This window comes from Stigmatopora nigra, chromosome 2 (assembly GCF_051989575.1).
Source record: "Stigmatopora nigra isolate UIUO_SnigA chromosome 2, RoL_Snig_1.1, whole genome shotgun sequence".
Classification (NCBI taxonomy): domain Eukaryota; kingdom Metazoa; phylum Chordata; class Actinopteri; order Syngnathiformes; family Syngnathidae; genus Stigmatopora; species Stigmatopora nigra.
Window position 1 is genome coordinate 6927780 of NC_135509.1, and position 20449 is coordinate 6948228.

Consider the following 20449-nt stretch of genomic DNA (forward strand, 5'->3'; position numbering starts at 1 on the left):
CATTCAAAAAAGTATCTAATGTTTTTCTAATCATTATTATCATTATTATTTAAAAAAGGTATTTAAAAAAAACTATTTCACTGCTCACTCTCTCATTTCAAATAAAGTATGTAAACTATAAATTCCACTCTATTCCTCCGCCCACACTTTGAATGGAGCACCTTATTTCTGCATTTTTTATTATTTGCTCAATCTAAGTAAGATTTGTGAAACAAAGAATCATTTATATTCATGAATCCATTTTATCCCTTCGCTAAAGCAGTTTTACCGCCTGTTTAGTAATTAAATATGTATAAACTTTCGTTGTAGCACAGCTAGCGCAAACGATTTTTTTTCAATCGCTGGCTAATCAGCAATTAATTTTCCAATAAGGCGCCTAATTAGCTTATCTGTAAATATTATGTTATTTATTATTATATTACTTTAGAATTCAGGAAAAAAATAGTGTTTTTGTAGAATAAATTTAGAATAATATATCAAATGGATTGGACGTCCATTGGTTTCAAATGTTGCCTTGAATTAATATAAAAAAATTAAAAATGTAAAATAAAAAAATAGGTGATTTAATAGGAAGTGGTCAATGCGCAAATATGGTGGCCTGGCAGGAGTTTGAGTCCCGACTCCCACACGTGCAAAACTCCGCCCACATCCTTCAGCTTGGCAGCATGTTTTGATGCAGAATGGCGTCCGCTCGTCAAGCTGACAGACGCACACTGACAGCCGAGAGGTCGCGGCGGTACGGGGAACAAAAAGGCATTTTTCGCAACGTGACAAAGCAAGCCGCTCCTTCGCACGTGAAGGTTGCGCGGAGTGGTCGCCAAAAAACATGGTCTATCACTCAATTTTTTTTGTCTAAAAAGGAGTAGCCCAAAATTAAATTGCGGGAATTTTTGGGGGAAGCAGATTTTCTTATTTTTATCTACAAAATTTGACTCAAGAAGAAGAGTGAAAACAGGAAGTATTTCAGTTGCACAGAACAAGAGTTTTTATACTTCCATCTTGCTATTTCCTTTTCAAAAAGTCAAAAAGAAGTTTTAAATGAGAATACTGTCATTGATTTTCATTGTTAATATATACTAAATAATGTAATACGTATACTTATTTTTTCTATTTTATTTGCTATTTTTGTGTCAACAGTGTGTTGGTTATCGTAAGGTTTCTTTGAGGGCTTTATAAGCCTGGCGGGTAGCCGGGCTTTTTTTGTATTAAACAATCGAAATGTGAGCAAAAAAATGTCCGCTTTTTGCCTAAAGTCAGCTGGGATAGGCTCCAGCACCCCGCAAGCCTAAGGAATTACTAAAAAATAACTAATTTTAGTTATTTTTTCTCATTTATTTAGCATTTTTATGTTTTTTTGAGGACTTTATAAGCCTGACGGGCAGCCAGGCTTTTTTTGTATTAAACAATCGAAATGTGAGCAAAATATGTCCGCCTTTTGCCTATAGTCAGCTGAGATAGGCTCCAGCACCCCCGTGAGCCCAAGGAATGACTAAATAATAAATATTTTTTTATGTCTAGTAATTTTTTCTTATTTATTTAGCATTTTTATGGTTTCTTTGAGGGCTTTATAAGCCTGGCGGGCATCCTGTCAGCTGGGATAGGCTCCAGCACCCCCCGTGCGCCCAAGGAATGAATAAACATGAAATAAATACATTCTAAAGGATCAATTGAGGTTAATTTCGAGAACACCTTATGTCAGATATCTTGATCACGAACATACATAAATAATAAAAAGGTCATACGTCAGACATTTTGTGTCATGTTTAAGAATCCAATTAAATATTCAGCATGTGAATCAAAGTGAGTCGCAGGGGGCGCCTGCCAGCTAATCTGCCGTCCCACGGCCAAAGCTTTGGAAAATGATGGGCATTTAATTACAGGGGGGGTCACCAGTGTACACGCAGCAACTTCACGCCATTGCATTTTACTTTAGAAATTGAAAAAGCCAGTAGAAGAAAAAAAGCTGGTTTTGTCAGGCGTTCAAGCGGGTCGACTTGAACTTTGTGGCGTCTCTAACAAAACTGAGTTTCAAGTAAAATGGCGGACAAATAAGATAAGGCCAAAAAGGCAGCAATCAAATTTACTTGCAAAAAAGATTTTGGAAGGATTTTACACTTGATAGAAAACAAATAAGATCCCCTGACTTAAACCCCTGACCTAGAGAGGCTATATGCTAGTGCAGGTATGGGCAAACCACGGCCCGTGAGCCGTATGTGGCCCGCAGGCCACAATTTTTTAGTTCAGTTAATGTCAAAAAAAAGCAAGAAAAAGGTCATTACAAGATGAATTCTTGTCATATTACCATATCAACCTGTACATCACAGGTGTCAAAGTGGCGGCCCGGGGGCCAAATCTGGCCCGCTGCATCATTTTGTGTGGCCCGGGAAAGTCAAAAATGAGTGCCGACTTTCTGTTTTAGGATTAAATTAAAATGAAGACTATAGATGTATATTAAATTTCCTGATTTTCCGCCTTTGAAATCAATAATTGCAATTTTTAATGCATTTTTTTCTGTTTTTTTGTTCAAAAGTCATTTTGTAAAATCTAAAAATATATTTTAAAAAAGCTGAAATAAACATTGTTATAGATCTATAAAAAGCTGTATATTCAGGGCTTTTAATCCAGTTATTTTAATGCATTTATTAAAAAAAAATCTAAATATTATATCTAAAATGGTCCGGCCTACATGAAATCGAGTCTGACACCCTTGCTGTACATTAATCTGCTAATACTTTGACTCTTTCTACACGCATGGTGGCATATGGATATGGTGATATATATAAAAAGATGTGATTTTGTTCCCCATGTCACCCAGCACGAACTAAAGCAAAATTCTTCCCGACCGAGACACACACACACACACACACACACACACACACACACACACACACACACACACACTCATGTTCCATTTGCTTCGACAATGTGCTCACGAGACGCATTTAAGCGGAATGTAACGTGTTTAGTAGTCTGCAGAGTCATGGCGGGGAGCCGCTTCAGCCTTGAAGCTGATTCACAAGCGGCTGCTTGCTGACAGCAGTGACATGGCCCTCCAAAAAAAAAGGCGCAGGGGAAACACACACACACACACAAACACACACAAAAATGTATACACATATACACTGCAATCTCTCCAAGTGTGTCTGCATTACACATAAAATAAACCCATTGGAATCTAGAAAGTGATATTCATGTATCTTTGTATCCAAAAGGTTCGCGGAGGGTGCTGGAGCCTATGTCAACCAAGCCCACTCATACCAAAGGGGCAATTTAGAGCGTTCAACCAGCTAACCTAGCATGTTTTTGAGTTTTTGGGAAATTTTGGTTAAATTACGTGTGTCAAAGTTGAGGCCCGGGGGCCAAATCAGGCCCTCCATATCGTTTTGTGTGGCCCGAGAAAGTAAATCATGAGTGCTGACTTTCTGTTTTAGGATCAAATTTAAATGAGGAGTTTAGATTATTAATTTCCGGATTTTCCCCCTTCTAAATCAATAATTGTTGTTTTTTAATGAATTTTTAGTTCAAAAATCATTTTGTAAAATCTAAAAATAAATGAAAAATCTAAAATCAACATTATTTTAGATCTTTAAAAAACTGAATATTCAGGGCTTTTGATCCACTTCTTTTAATCCATATATAAAAAAAAAATCTAAATATTCTATCTAAAATAGTCCGGCCCACTTCAAATGGAGTTAACATTAATGCGAACCAACAAGAGTCACCCTTGCTTTAAATGGAATTATAATGACAATAAAAGCATCCATTCAATTCATTTCATCCTGAATTAGTTAAAATGGCCGATTGTTTACATCCTCAAGGTCAGTGCTGTCTGTTACTTGCTCATGTCTGCCAATATGCACGTCAAAAATTCACTATGGTTATTTTTGACGAAAGGTCACCCTGAATACATACATACATATACACATATATATATATATATATACATATACATATATACATATATATACATATATATATACATATATATATACATATATATATACATATATATATACATATATATATACATATATATATACATATATATATACATATATATATACATATATATATACATATATATATACATATATATATACATATATATATACATATATATATATATATATATATATATATATATATATATATATATATATATATATATATATATATATATATATATATATATATATATATATATATATATATATATATATATATATATATATATATATATATATATATATATATATACATATATATATATATATATATATATATATATATATATATATATATATATATATACGTAGGTTTATATGCCGTGTGTATGAGACGAAAGGGGGTGGGGCGTCGCTGCAACACAAGCCTTGGAGACAAGAGACTGGTTGCCGTGGCAACCTCCGGCTAAAAGCTCGGCAGCCGGACGACGGCGAGAGAAAGAGGCTGTGTGTGTGATGTGGTGGTGGGGGGGGGGGGTGTTCAAGGGGGGAGGGGGGGTGTTTAAAGTAGGGGAGCGAGCGCGAGCCATCCTGAGGGCGCCGACCGGGGAAAGTCAAACACGGGAAAAAAAAATGGTGTCTCTAAGTGAGCGATAAAGAGGCCGTAAAGGAGGCAATTGCGCAGAGGAAGGAGGAAATGGTGGAAATGGTGGAGGAGACTTACAGGGAACGGTACGCAGGTACAGGTTGTCGCGGATGATCTGCTGGTGGTCGTGGTCCACCGAGCCTTTGGAGAAGCGAAGGTTGAGGTAGTGCCGTAGGTCCTTGTCAACGACGCCCCCTGAAGACAAAAGGACAGGGCTTCTTAACAAGTGACCGCTACGTTGGCAGGATAGACAGCGTCCGATCCCTTTTGAAATGGCAGGCGAGCAGACATTGACTGATGATGAAAGGATTGTGTCATGGTTAAAAATTGTTCTTGAGGAGGTGCCAGATGGGTTCACCAAAAAAAAATAGGATTTATCTTTTATTTTTTTGTGTAGACAAGGTTGGACAAAAATGTCTTGGGGGGGAATTTTTTTTAACCCACCACATGCTTAATTTTAAGATTTTTTATGTTTAAATTCAAAAGTAACAGGTCATATTGACCCATAGATATGATTACCGTATTTTCACGACTATAAGGCGCACTTAAGTCTTACATTTTCTCCAAAATAGACAGTGCGCCTTATAATACATACAGTGCGCCTTATATATGGAAAAATGTCATTCATTGGGGGTGCGCCTTATAATGCGGTGCGCCTTATAGTCGTGAAAATACGGTAATGACTTTGTAGGATTCGCCAATATTTACAAAAACAAGCAAATTTACTAAATATTAAGTGAATTATTGCTATTTTTTTGGTGTGCTAATGAGTTCCTAACAGATTTTTGCCCATGTTTTTAACCCGATAGAAAAATAATGCAATATTTTGGCTTAGGGATAGGGAACCTATTGCTCGGGAGCCACATGTGGCTCTTTTGATGAGTGCATCTGGCTCTTTGCTAACCTGTGAGCTAAAATATGGAAATTCCTGGTGACAGAATTGAGATATTATATCTAGAAATGCTTTAATCTTCTTTTTTTTTGCAGTAGACTCTTCTGTAACAAGATTATAAGAATATTATTAAAAAATATTCATTTTTTTCACTTTAAAAGAGTTGAAATTACCAAAAAAAATAGAAAAGGCACTTGTTTAAATGTATGTAATTTTGACTCTTAAATTCATTGTATGGCTCAGAAAGAATAAAATTGTAAAATATGAATATTATTCAACATAGACTGGCCATGAGAAAAGCTATTGTCCAATCAGAAGCCATTAAAAAAACTCCTCAGTTATTACATTGGGAAACATATTTGTTGTCCATTTAAAAGAAAACTGAATGCGAATACTCATCTTCCAGTAACATTGACCCAAAAAAATAAACATGACCGACCTCCAGCGACCTCTCCATAAAACGGAATGTCCTTGTTTTTCAGTTTGTCCAATGACAATTTTGCAAGTCTTTTGGCAAGCCAATTGTGATAGCAGCCATGGGAACAAGTTGCTAACGCCTAACACATCAAAAAGTACATGAACACACTCTGAAGTTTTATCAGGATGGTGTGGAGCGACCACTCCTAGAAGATGCAATCACGTTAAAAGCCTCCGACACCCAACTCTGAACAACAAAGGGTGTTACACAGCAACACACAATATTGTGTAAAGTGGCGGCCATCTCTCGGCGGAGTGTAAAGTCAGCAAGTTGGGGTGACCGCTCCGACGCCGTAGAGGACAACCCGTGGCCTGCAAAAAACTGATGCTTGGTTTCTGGGATCAATGAATGGAAAAGCTTGGAGGAAGTCGAGGAATTTTTCAAAGTCAAAGGACGAGGCTTCCAATGTATTTTGATTTTAAATCCATAACAAGTTATTGTTAAACGAGTAAATGTGTCGGCTGTTGTTAACCGTGATTGAGTTTGATTGGCTACAGTAGTACTGTTGCAATATTCCTGGCAAAAAAGTGGAAAATTACATTTTCGACAAGAATTTTAACTGGTGAAATCAACAGTAAAACTGTTTTCTTTTAACAATTTAAGGTTATTTATTATTTTGATTGACAGTATGCCATTTCCTCCCTGAATATTTAAGAATATATCACTGTATTACCGTATTTTCCGCACTATAAGGCGCAACTAAAAGACAATTTTCTCAATAAGTGCGTCTTATATATGGACCAATATTGGTTCACGGTTTTAAGAAATTCCCTTTGGCACCATTTTGTGGATGCGTACCACTTCCCTTGACCACCACTACTACTACAGCGCTATCTAGTGTATATGCAACACACCCCCTACTACTACTACTACTACTACCACTACTACTACCACCACCACCACCAGCACCACTACTACTACCAGCACCACTACTACTACTACTACTACCACTACTACCAAAACTACCACTACCACCACCACCACTACTACCACCACCACTACTACCACCACCGCCACCACTACCACCACCACCACCACTACTGCTACCACCACCAGCACCTTAGAGGAGCTTCATGAAAGACAGGCCACACCTTGGACTGGTCACCAGGTTGTCCCTTGCAAAGACAAAAAACAACCATTAAAACTCAAAATTAAGACATAAAGAAAGACGTCCGTTTATCAAACAAGGGCCAATGGGTATCAGCCTTCCCAGTCAAAATGGATTGCACGCAATAGCAACTAATGAGCTAATATACCCCCAAAAAGTAAAACATTAAATATTTAAAAAAAAAAAAAACCTGATTCCACCTCTAAAAATGACTTCCAATTTCCAACAAAATCCCATCTAATTCCCCTCCCTATCTCCACAGCCTCAAAATTTCACCCACAAACCACACTTTGCAAACCACAGATATTCCCCCATCCATCACACATACTTAACTTGGAACCACCTGACATCGAGGCCAAACTACTGCCCACAACAACACCCCCCCAAAAAATCAATTCACCCAACTATTCCATCACCCATCTCCCCCATTCGGGTAACAGGTGATCACCATCAGATTTTCTCCCCCCAAACCAACCAACCCTCATTCCAACACTCACATCCCTCCACATTTTCCATCCATCGATAACACCAACCATCACATTCAGTCACCGGGAAGCTAGCCAATCCCCATTGAAGGCGCCAGCAAGCTGCCAAAATGTCTCGAAAATAAACGGAGCCATTTAAGGTCACGGTGAGGAGAATATCAAACGGAATTAGCATGGGCGCTACCGCGCGCCGCACGTTGAAAATGACCTTATCGCGGGCATACGTGGAGAATTAAAAAAAAGGCAGCAGTTGCGCTCCGTCCGTGCACCTCATCGTTATCCCGGTCCAGATGTTGCTACGCTCCGTTCCAAAATAATCCCGGGGTACATCCATCCATCGTATTCGTCCTCAACATAAGCCCATCTTCTTCTTCTTCTTCTGTTAGTCTTCCTCCGGATGTTGGATAGCGCTCAGCAGCCGGCTGCAGCCAAAATTAATCCCGGCGAACGGCGAGGCGATGGAAGCCGAGGAAGAGGGGGATGGGGGGGCGGCGCGGGTTTGGGGGGGCCAAGCCACGGATGCGGAGAGACGACAGCCATCGGGAGGAGAAGAAAGGGGGAAGAGGAGAGGGAGGAGGAGGGAGTTACGAGAGACATAACGGTCTGGTAGTGCCGCCAGTAGGATGGTTCTGGTACTGCACTCCTAATTTGACTTGAAATCTAAAGCAACATTTCTTCTCCAAAAAGGATTAATATTGGTTAAATTATGGAGAAGGATTTCTTAAAAATAGATTAAAACGATAATAGTAGGTAGTGAGATTAAAAGTTAAACTAAATGGGAGTAAAGTTGTATTTTGTGGACAATTTTTATGACCTTAAGTGTGTTAAGGGTTTTGCTCTATGTTCATTTGCCCCGCCCATAGACAAAATGTAATAGAATCATCAATTCATTCTTTTTTTAATCAATTTATCCTCACTAGGGTCGTGTGAGGGGTGCCGAAGCATATCCCAGCTGACTCATACGTAAGAACAACCTGAATTTGTGGCTAGCCAATCACAAAGCACGATAAGACAAACCGACCATTCACGCTTTGTTGTACTTATGGACAATTTAGCTAACAATTAGCCTACTACTGCTACTACTACTAAGACCACACTACTAATACAATTAAAACCACACTACTACTGCTACTACTACTACTACTAAGACCACACTACTACTACAACTACTACTACAGCTACTACTACGACTAAGACCACACTACTACTATTACTACTACTACTACTACTACGACTAAGACCACAATACTATTATTACTACTACTACTAATACTATTAGTACAAAAACAGCCTACTACTACTATTAGTACAATTACCACTGCTACTACAAAAACAGCCTAATACTACGACTAAGACCACAATACTATTATTACTACTACTACTAACACTATTAGTACAAAAACAGCCTAATACTACGACTAAGACCACAATACTATTACTACTACTACTACTACTAACACTATTAGTACAATTAGCCTAGCATACATGTTTTAAGAGTGTGGGAGGAAATAGGAGTACCCAGAGAAAATCCACACATTGTGGATCGACCTGGATTCGAACCCAGGACATTAAAATGTAAAAAAGTTTTAACCCAACAGAGTTGAACAACCCTGACATGAAGAAAGACGGACGAGGAAGGCATAAAAATAAGTATTGGCGTCCACACTATGTAGCGAGCGCTACTTTGCGGGCGAGCGAACGCTTCAGGGGAGGTTTTATAGCACGGCACGACATGGGGAAATCGATGACAGGCGCCATCCATCACAGAGTCATCAAGGCAGACGGCGATGGGCTCGCCTTCTGTTCACTGGAGCGACCAATCGTCACTCAATTGACCCGCCGTTTTAATCCAAAAATGTATTAGGTGGAGGACTTTCTGTCCATAAACTTTTGGAATTGTATTAAATATTATTATTATTTTTATTTTTATTTATTTAAATCGGAGGGAGTAAGATTAAAGATGGGCCAATGGGAGACCGTTCACAAGAGCAGTCAAAAGCTGGCACAACGCCGTTTGTTTTGTGAGCAGGTAAAAGTGTTAACTGTCTGTTGCTTAGCAACACACAGGAAGTGGCTTTGTTTACTTGGCACTTGATCTGCTTTCCGCCGAGTAGCCGCACAGTCACGCCGTGAACTATTAATGTTTTTTTTTTTTTTTGTCCGCCCCATTAGCATGAGTGAAACACGCCAACTGTTTGTTCGGGAACGACGAGAATTTTCGAGTCAAAATGACTCTCTCCATAATGGGATTTTACCTAAACAGTCATGGCGGATGACGTTGGGGCGTCCAATCCAATTGGATGGACGGGCCGATGTTTTGTTGACACAAAGGTCACTAGGGCTTCTACTACTTCTAATACTACTACTACAACTACTACTATCACCTTACAGCTACTATTGGTACTACCACCACCCTACTACTACTAAGACCACACTACTGTTACAACTACTACTGCTACTACGCCAAGGCCACACTACTATTACAACTACTACTGCTACTACTACTAAGACCACACTACTACTACTATTAAAACCACACTATTACTGCTACTAATACTACTACTACTACTAAGACCACACTACTACTACAACTACTACAACTACTACTACAGCTACTACTACGACTAAGACCACACTACTACTATTACTACTACTACTACTACTACTACTACAAAAACAGCCTACTACTACAACTAAGACCACAATACTATTATTACTACTACTACTATTAGTACAAAAACAGCCTACTACTACTATTAGTACAATTACTACTGCTACTACAGAAACAGCCTAATACTACGACTAAGACCACAATACTATTATTACTACTACTACTACTAACACTATTAGTACAAAAACAGCCTACTACTACTATTAGTACTACTACTGCTACTACAAAAACAGCCTCCTACTAGTACTACTACTACCACTACTACTAGTATTGCTACTAAAAACAGCCTCCTACTACTACTACTTCTACTATCAGTACTGCTACTACTGCCACGACTGCAACCACCATACTACTACTGCAACCCCCTTCCCGACCCTGAAAATGTATTGGCTTCTAATAGGGCAGCTCATGAGTAATGTATGGTCTCCAAGTAGGACTTTAGTGGTGGTCCCCCAAAGGAACACAGCGGGAGCTTCCCTTCCATTTCTATTGGGATTCACACAAACACGACAGCAGCAAAGTGAACCTACCCTGAACTCCGCCATTGTTACGTTCTTTCCTCACAAGTGTGAGCGTCCCCGTCCCTTAAGGCCGTCCCCCCTTCGGATTTGCATATTCCTCTCTTCATTTAACAGCGACCGTTTTATGATTAATGTTGCTTTTAACTCCTTTTTATATATAAATCCGCATGTAGAAATGAGGTCTGACTGTTTTTTCCCCCTCCTTTACTGTAGCGTTTTTTTTTCATGTATTCTAATTTGTTTTTCAATCACGATGACAGTGAATCTACAAAAGCACATTGGCATAAATATTAAATTAAAATTGGGATAATTTGGAGTTAGTCCAGTTGAGTTATGTGCTTTTTATTATCTTTTTCACAGCAGTCTTGTGAAAGAATAAACAGTGGGACGTTTAAGTAGAGTAAATGGGTAAAAGTTTGTTGTTTTGAATAATCAGGCAAAAAAAGACCAATCTTTTTAGTTCAAACTATTACTACTGTAATAATTGTGATTTAAAAAATGAAAATATCATTTGTGGCATCTGAAGAAGTCTTTTTTTTAATTTTTTTACACAGTGCACTTTTCATTAAATTTTTTTGTTGGAATGTGGCATAGATGCCAGTCAGAAATTCCGTGTTTTATGCCAAAAATTATAATTTAGAGTTCGTTATTTGGCAAAAAAGACGGGCTTTAGAAGCCAAAAAGTGGGATTCCTTCCTTAAGTTTCCAAAATTACGTTAAACTTAAATGCGCTTCTACATTTACTGATGTTTAACCAAAAAAAAAATAAGTAAAAAAATGGATTTGGTCACAAAAATGCATCTTGTTGAGTGTGCTTTTTGGTTTGTGTAAATAAAACGGCGACGGCTTTTAAGCTAATAATAGTAACACAGCAGAGTAATTAATATTTGTAAACAGAGCATTTCTTGAAGGGGGGTACCAGCTTACAAATATGATTTTTTTTGCTTAACTAAAACATGAACATCAGCAAAACAAACATAACAACAAAAACATTTCTTTTTAAACAAAATCTATTTCCTTTACTTTCCAAACTGAACTATGATCTTGCTAAATTCCTTCCGTTTTCTAGTCGAATTTTGGCTTTAGTCCGTCAAAACCGAAAAACCACTAGAGTTGGCCGTCTGTGGTTGCCGTAGCAACGGCAGCAAGCCAATTACCCTTAAAACAAACCTGAGCAAATTGGACTAGGCGAGCTTACGAGCTTCTACGGTGAGGTCAAATGACGACACACCGTTTTCCAAAGGAGACATTCTACATCGTAGTCGGGGGGAGTTTAAACATATGGCCCCGTTAAAGGGGGTCCGACAGTGAGTTGAATATAATTTAATTAGTGCTTTTATTCTCATTATACGCAAGTATAATGAGATTAAAAGCTTCCCCACCAATTGCACCAATAAAAACAACAAATGCACAAAAAAAATCAATAAATAATCAGTAAATAAGTCATAAATCATAAATAAGTAGTCAAGACAACATACATCTATCTGTGTTTGTATGTATATAAATTTCAGCAATTATTATGTATGTCATATTTAATTATTTATATTTCAGCAATTATTATGTATATCTTATTTATATTTCAGCAATTATTATGTATATCTTATTTATTTATATTTCAGCAATTATTATGTATGTAATAATTATTTATTTATATTTCAGCAATTATTATGTATGTAATATGTATTCTTTCATATTTCAGCAATTATTATGTAATATGTATTCATTCATATTTGAGCAATTATTATGTAATATGTATTCATTCATATTTGAGCAATTATTATGTAATATGTATTCATTCATATTTCAGCAATTATTATGTATGTAATATGTATTTATTTATATATTTATTTGTTAACTTTATGTCTATGTTTATTTATGTCTAAAATGTATTTTTCTGTGTCTGTATTCTCACCTTCTAGCTAATGTGAAAATAAAATTTCCCAAATTCGGGATTAATAAAATTATCTAATCTAATTTAATCTAATCTTATCCAACAACATAAAACAAGTGCACTTTAATCCATTTGCTACCCGCAATCACATTAGTTTTTTCGCCTAAAAATCCCCCAAAATCTACAAAAAGTCACCTGGAAATACCTAAAAATCTACAAAAAGTCACCTGGAAATACCTAAAAATCTACAAAAAGTCGCCTGGAAATACCTAAAAATCTACAAAAAGTCGCCTGGAAATACCTAAAAATCTACAAAAAAATCACCTGAAAATACCTAAAAATCTACAAAAAGTGACCTACAAACCTGACAAATTCCCCCAAAATCAATTGGAAACCATATAGAATTCCCATTAAGTGACCTTTAAGGACCTTAAAAGGACACGGAAGTAACCAAAAATTAACTCAATGCCTACCATTGACAACAACAGACACCAACTTTGACGATACACCCGGTCACTAAATCCCTCTTTTACTAATTATTTGTGACATGCCCACTTTGTTTCTCAGAAGGCCGAGGGGTGAAGTGCAGTGGTGGCGAAGCATCCTTTGGCTAACTTGAATCCACCGGCGTTTTAAGTGTAAACAAGCCCGTGGCGAGGCTGCGGGTGCGCATGCAAACACACACACACACATAACGAAGGCACAAATATGCGTGAAATACCGCAAATACTGCATTAAAAATGTGGAAACCTTCAGGGGGCATTTACAAATGTCCTTATTTTTTTAAGCCAAAACATTTTTCTCCCCTCAATAAAACTAAAAGCAATAACAGTACAACAAAGCTTACATAGTTTACCAGACTACTAAATATTCATTTTATAATAAACTCTCTCAGCTTTTGCTTCCATGTTTTTTTGTTTTGTTTTTTAAACAATTAGCTCTCATTTTGACGTTTTTTGTTTCTTTTTTTTTATTTTTTTACTTAAAATTGGCAAAAATTAAGCTGTGAATTCAAGTCAAATGCTCCCTGGTCGCGAGTATTACTGAATATCACAATTGATTTCAACCAAAATGCGCATAAATTTGTGCTAAAAGAGCGAACACAAAGGCCGAAAGTCGATGACAGACTTTTTGGTTGTTGTTTTTTTTTTAAATAGTTCTCATTTTGACGTTTTTTGTTTATTTTTTTATATTTTTACTTAAAATTGGCAAAAAATAAGCCGTAAATTCAAGTCAAATAATCCCTGGTTGTGAGTATTACTGAAAATCACAATTGATTTCAACCAAAATGCGCATAAATTTGTGCCAAAAGACCGAACACAAAAGGCGGAAAGTCGATGACAGACTTTTTTTGGCGTTTGTCAAAACTTTTCACTCAATCGTTGAATCGTTTCGGCGAAAGCGGCATCACTGTGGCTTTGTTGATTTTTTTTAACTGAATGGAAGGGTAAAGCTGACAAAAAATAGCTTGATTTTATTGACGTGCTTTTCTGAGAAAAAATGAGCAGGCGATGGAAAGCATATTTACGTCTTTTTAGCTGAAAATGAGCAATGATTTTGTCGATTTAAACCCAAATTGCATAAAAAAAACTATAGAATAGAAGAACATAAAAATTGGATGAGGCCATTTGATTTGGCTCACTTTTGCTATAAAGTTGGATATTTGTAAAAATAAAGTTTTTTTAGGCACAAAGACGAAAACGAGGGTGTCATTCTGGTGAAAAATACGGAGATTATACAGAGAGGGTTTAAAAAGTATTTTCTTTACGTCCAGATGGGCGGAACCCCCCCAAAAAGGGGTCCAAACCCCTATTTCAATGACTTGTGAGTGTCCTCTGCTGGTGAGAATCATTAAACGCATAAATGGAGCGAGTGCGCCGCTTTCCAAATCAATATTCATCTAATAACGTTTCCCTAAATAGCGCACTCCAAAGCAGAAATTGGGAGAAATAAAAGTCATCATTTGTGCCGACATTCAAAAAGTGAGCAAAACTTTACAAAACTAATAACATTGTCTTCCTCCGTCTCCTTCTAATTTATCGCAGCCACAAGTGATAACATTCATCAAAATATACACATATACATACATATGTATGTATGTGTATATGGATATATATACATACATACATATATACACACATATATACATACACATACATATATACACACATACATACATATATACACACATATATACACATATATACACACATATATACATATATATATACACACATGTCTACATATATATACACATATCTACATATATATACACATGTGTATATATATATATATATATATATATATATATATATATATATATATATACACACATGAATACATATATATACACACATACATATACACACACATATATATACATATATATACACACATATATACATATATATACACACATATATACATATATTTACACACATACATATATATACACACATTTACATATATATACACATATACATATATACACATACATATAGATATACACATTTTTCATGTATATTCACACATATACATATATATACACATATACACACATATATACATGTATATTCACACATATATACATATATATACACATATACACACATATACACACATATACATATAAACACATATATACACACATATATACATATATTTACACACACATATATACACATACATATATACACACATACATATATATACACACATATATACATCTACATTCACACATATATACATATATATACACACATACATATATATACACACATACATATATATACACACATACATATATATACACACATACATATATATATATACACATACATATATATATATATATATACACACAGATACATATATATATACACACACAAACACATCGTGGAGTGGGGGTGCTGGAGCCTATCTCAGCTAACTACAGTTACTACCCCAGAACTGTGAGGCCAACATGCAAACCACTTCTACACCACGTTGCCCTATATACATCCATAATTACTCAATACATTACAACACTACGACCGTATTTCCCTCAGTATACTTTACATTAAGTGAATAGCCATTTGGAAAGCACATGAAACGCACGGCCATCCCAGCAGAGTCGACCTCATTCAGTCGGACCTCGGCCCGGCCATCTCAGATTCTGGGCTCGATCCCTCGGGCCGAGCCCGGACACTTGGATTTATTTCTTTTTTTGTGAAATCAAATCATAGCTGGTGAGTTATTAATACCGGGAGAGGGACGGAGTGTTCCGCACTGATTCTCTCGGGGTGAGTCGCCTTCACCGGAGTGAAAGGGGGAGGCGGAAGGGGTGAGGAAAAGGGGAAAGGTGGCCTCCCTTCCCTCCCATCTGTCCATCTAAGAGGCCTTGGAAAGATATGAAAAGCCGTTTGAACCTTAAGCTCATATCCTTGATATCCAGCGCAATGTTCATTGGCTACTGCGGATGATGTCCTCGCGACTAAGACAAACAGAAGATTGGTCTCCTGCCTGCATTCTTGAAATATACGAAAACTACGTCTTACTTTTGCAGATTGATGATCAACTATGTGCCAATTTGTCATGGAGAGTCATTGCAGATAGTGAATTCAATGCTTTTATTGTCTTTATATACAAGTTTAATGGGATTTAAAGCTTCACCATAAAGTGCAGAGATACTTAAAAATAATAACAATAAATAAATGATACAAATCCTGACTATTTTGACATTTAAAGGAGACACTTAACATTTCTTGAGGGGTCAAGTGGCTATTTTTGCTCGTTTTAAAACTGAAATATTAGCTTTTTTAATTGTTAATTAGTAAAATAGGAAGGAAAAACCAACATAAAAATAATGTCAATAGTGTATATATACATACATACAGATACTAACTACTGTACTGCACAATTTTGATGACCAGAATAGAAAGACAAGATCGTATCAAAATGAAAGCCCTGAATCTGAATAATAAAACCCCAAAATAGCCAAGATTGTATTTATAACATTTTCATAACAAAAAGGCAGGTGGCTCTTTTGCAGGACTTTTTCGTGGAATTAAACCTCATCTACAACAAACGACAAAAAGCCCTCGGACCGTAGTTCAGCCACCCCTTTTTTGCGTTCAAATTTGCCTACTTAAACGCCGCAATTTTATCAAAACGCTGACATTAAAATGAATTATTTTATCCGTCTCCGACGTGCAGATAAGCATCGGCACTGTTAAAAATATCCCGGGTGGCGTAACATTCTCATTCTCGCCAGCTCCTTCGCACCATCTACATCTGTAGCGTACTGCTGGAATGTATAGATTCAGCCAATCAGAGTGCAGCAGACAAATGACAAGCAATCGTAGCTATGGGCAATTTAACATGTTCTACCAGCTAGCTTAGCTTAGCAAGAAAACCCACGACTCACATGCAAACTGCACAAATTGAGGACCAAACTGGGATCGAATCCTCGAGCCCAGAACTGCGAAGCCGACTTGTTAACCACTTGGCCACCCGGTAAACGTAACTGGTCAGTCTTTAGGTCCCTTTTGGTCGCCAAAAGACTGGCAACCAAACGTCCCTGCGACCAAACGTCCGGCGACCAAACGTCCGAGCAACCCCGGTGAAATGTAATGAATTGCAAATATTTGAGATCGGACAATATGGAGGGGAAATGATTGGGATTCTTTACTGTCAAGTCATGAGTTTTTTTTGATTGGATACACAAGTTTCAGCCTTGACACTCAGATTTATTTTATATTTAGCGCCTTAATCATAATCTGTCCATTTCCACAAGGCCGTTAGATTGCGTCAAACATACGACACACACACAAGCTGTTTTGCTCAAGGACATCAAAGTAACATTTTGGTAAATAAAATGTTTATTTATGTCCCCGATTTGGCCTAATATAAATATTTTTGTTTATTTAGTCAATGGGTTTGGGGATGTTGTATTTTTTTTAAAATGTTATATATCAGGGGTAGGGAACCTATGGCTCGGGAGCCATACGTGGCTCTTTTTAGTGGTATATCAAGCATTTTTAGGGATTTTGTAGGGAAATCGTATTTACTGGACTATAAGTTGTAACACTTTGAATGGGCCTGCGACTAATACTTCAAGTGCGACTTACATATTCATGTTTTTATTTTAATCTGACCACCATAAAGCCTGTTATGTTAATTTTATATGCCTGTTATGTTGATTTATTTGATATTTTTTAACTTTTAGAAATCTTGTTATGTAACTGTTATGTAAACAAATTATTACTATTGAGCCAGTTAACCATTTTAACGATTGTGACTTGGTTTCTGCTCAAATAAAAAATTGCCTTCCCAAAAGTTAAATACAATACTTTATTCAGCTAGCGCGACTTATAGTCCAGTGCGACTTAAAATTTGGCATTTTGTGGAATTTTTCTTGGATTTTTTCTGACCCAGGATGGCCAAGTCACGCTTAGAATAAGAAAATGAATGTCGTGATGAGGCCCGTCCCAAAGACGTCGTGAGGTAAGAGAAAATGTAGCAGTGTGAGAAAGATAGGCATTAGCATTTAACCCCTTGTTGCGCAGCAGGCCTGTCAACAGCTCCAAGTGGATAATCAATCAGACGGAGGCGAGCGTCGCAAACAGCTCGGGAAGGCAAATCCTCGCCCGGCTCCAAAAATAACCGGGCCGCGTGTTTGATTTGCGCTTTTCTGGTGTCCCAGAAAACAAGACGCTGTCGGAATGTTGCTTTCATGCTGCAGTAGAGGAAACATCTTCGCCGCCGTCCACACTAAAACGTACTTTTAAGTCGAGTTCGGGCGTATCAGACAAAACAACGGGAATTGTCGTTTTTGACTGACAGTTGATAAGGAATTTGGTGTTAAAGTGGTTGTAGTTGTGTGAAGGGTGAAGTTTACACGTAAAGTACATGATGTATTTCTTTACTTTACCTGACTTTAATATTTTTCAAGTAAATCGAAAACAAAACTATTCAAGTCAAGAACAAGACGTTCCAAATAGTTTCTATTGTAATTGTTCTGATAAACTTGGGAGCTATTTTTTTGGAAATATAATTTCATATTTCCCATGACAGAGCTTCCAAATTATGATGATACATATTTCACCAAAGTACCAATCCAAAGCTATGGCAATTTAGGAAAGCATATTCAAAATGCAAATTTTGCCATCACTTTGCTTAAAAATTCTACATTTTCACAAAAAAATACATCAATTTTTGGCGAAAATGCGTCCAGAACCTAACCCCCATTCCATTGACAGCAACAAACGTCCAATCCAAGTGACCAATCACTGCCAAATTAGCCATCCACGACACCCAACCAGAGTTTTTTCCTTATTTGTATTTATTTATTTCATTCTGGCAGTGTTTGTTTGTTACATTTGGGATTTCTCTGCTTCAAGCCACATTAACTACAGCAACAACAATCAATAATAGCCAATCCCTTGGCTAATTACACATCTTTATGAGTCTGGCAGTCCATCTTTTCCACACACACAAAAAAACTCAGTGTCTGTTCACCCCCCTCAAAAAAAATACCATCATATTCATCCATCCACCCAAAGCAGGGACACGCCCCCTCCGGACGCGGTTCCTACTACTACAATTACTACTACTATTACTGGTTCCGGGGTCCTGAAAAACCCTGTTAGAATACAATTTTTGCTTGTAAACTCCCCTAAAAAAGGCGAAAATGAACCCTAAATCGCGTCAATTTGAGTAAATATACGCGATAACTAACGGTTGGCTTACCTTGTTTGACACATTTGAAGCGAACCGGGTCTTTGCAGTGCTTGATAACGGCCAACGCGTCCCGGCTGGTGAGGCCGGCTACGGGCATGTCGTTGACCTCCAGGAGCAGCTCATCTTCGGCCAGTTTGCCGCTGTGGACGAGCCCTTTGGCCGTTTTCACCTCACCCAAGTAGGGGAACTGGCCCAGCTCAGCGCCCCCCTTCAGCTCGAAGCCCAAATCGCCATCCTTGCCACGGCCGAGAACCGCTTCGTGGACTTTGTTGGTCCAGTGGTTCTTTTTCTTCAGGCTTTTCGACATGGTTGCGAAAGGGGGGATTCGGTTGGTTGGTTCCTTGTTGGCTGGCTGGCTTGGTGGCTCGCTTGACTGACTACCAGCGACACCGGCGCCTCATGGCCGCCTCAGTGCGACTCGCCGCAGCTGGGCGAGATGGCCTAATCACGGCTGCAGCTGCGTCCGCTGCAAGAGGCGACGAGTCAACCGAGAGAGAGAGAGAAAAAAGAGAGAGTAAGAGAGAGAGAGAGGGGGAGAAAGAGAGAGAGACCGCCGCACGTCACGCCGATTCGGGTTGGCGAGAGGGGGGAAAAAACGACTACGCGGTCCACTTACACGCACAAGACGCAGGAGACAAACACTGGCGTGTAACCCGGATGTGAAAGCCGAAGGAGGGGAGAGATGAATGGTTCTGGTTCGGTCGTCGGAAGAGGGGAGGGGAGGGGGAGTGGAGCGGAGGGATGGGGAGCCGAACGGAGCCGAGTCGAGCCGAAAAAAGCCGAGGGGAGGGGATATATAGAACACTCCCACCGGTTGGACTGCCAGGGGCGCCTCTTCTACTCCGTTGTCGGAGGGGTGGGGGGAACCCCCAAAAAACAACACTTTTATTTTTGCATTACTTTTCTGTTGTTTTGTCATATGCACTTATTATTGGTGCCTATTTAAATGTTGACACTTAAGACCCACATGACAAGGGACTATTTTTTTGGTCATTAAAAAAAAATATATATTATTTATTTATTTTTAACAATCTGCTTATCTTCACAAGAGTCACAGGGGGGCGCTGGAGCCTAACCCAGAGAACTACTATTC

The 20449-nt window shown here is 37.9% G+C and overlaps 1 protein-coding gene across 9 annotated transcripts in view; it reads right to left on the minus strand.

Annotated features, from left to right (window-relative positions):
• magi2b (membrane associated guanylate kinase, WW and PDZ domain containing 2b) overlaps window positions 1-20106 on the minus strand; it is an 87590-nt gene extending 67484 nt beyond the window's left edge. For 5 of the 9 annotated variants that reach the window (XM_077742790.1, XM_077742782.1, XM_077742774.1 and 2 more), the window contains exons 1-3: window positions 19973-20106; window positions 19366-19822; window positions 4669-4785 (exon numbers count right to left, since the gene is read on the minus strand). In XM_077742790.1, coding sequence (XP_077598916.1) covers window positions 4669-4785; window positions 19366-19663 — 415 coding nt within the window. In that variant the 5' untranslated portion in view covers window positions 19664-19822; window positions 19973-20106. The other 4 variants (XM_077742820.1, XM_077742840.1, XM_077742829.1 and 1 more) reach the window with 2 other exon arrangements.
• Window positions 20107-20449: the final 343 nt, after the last annotated feature.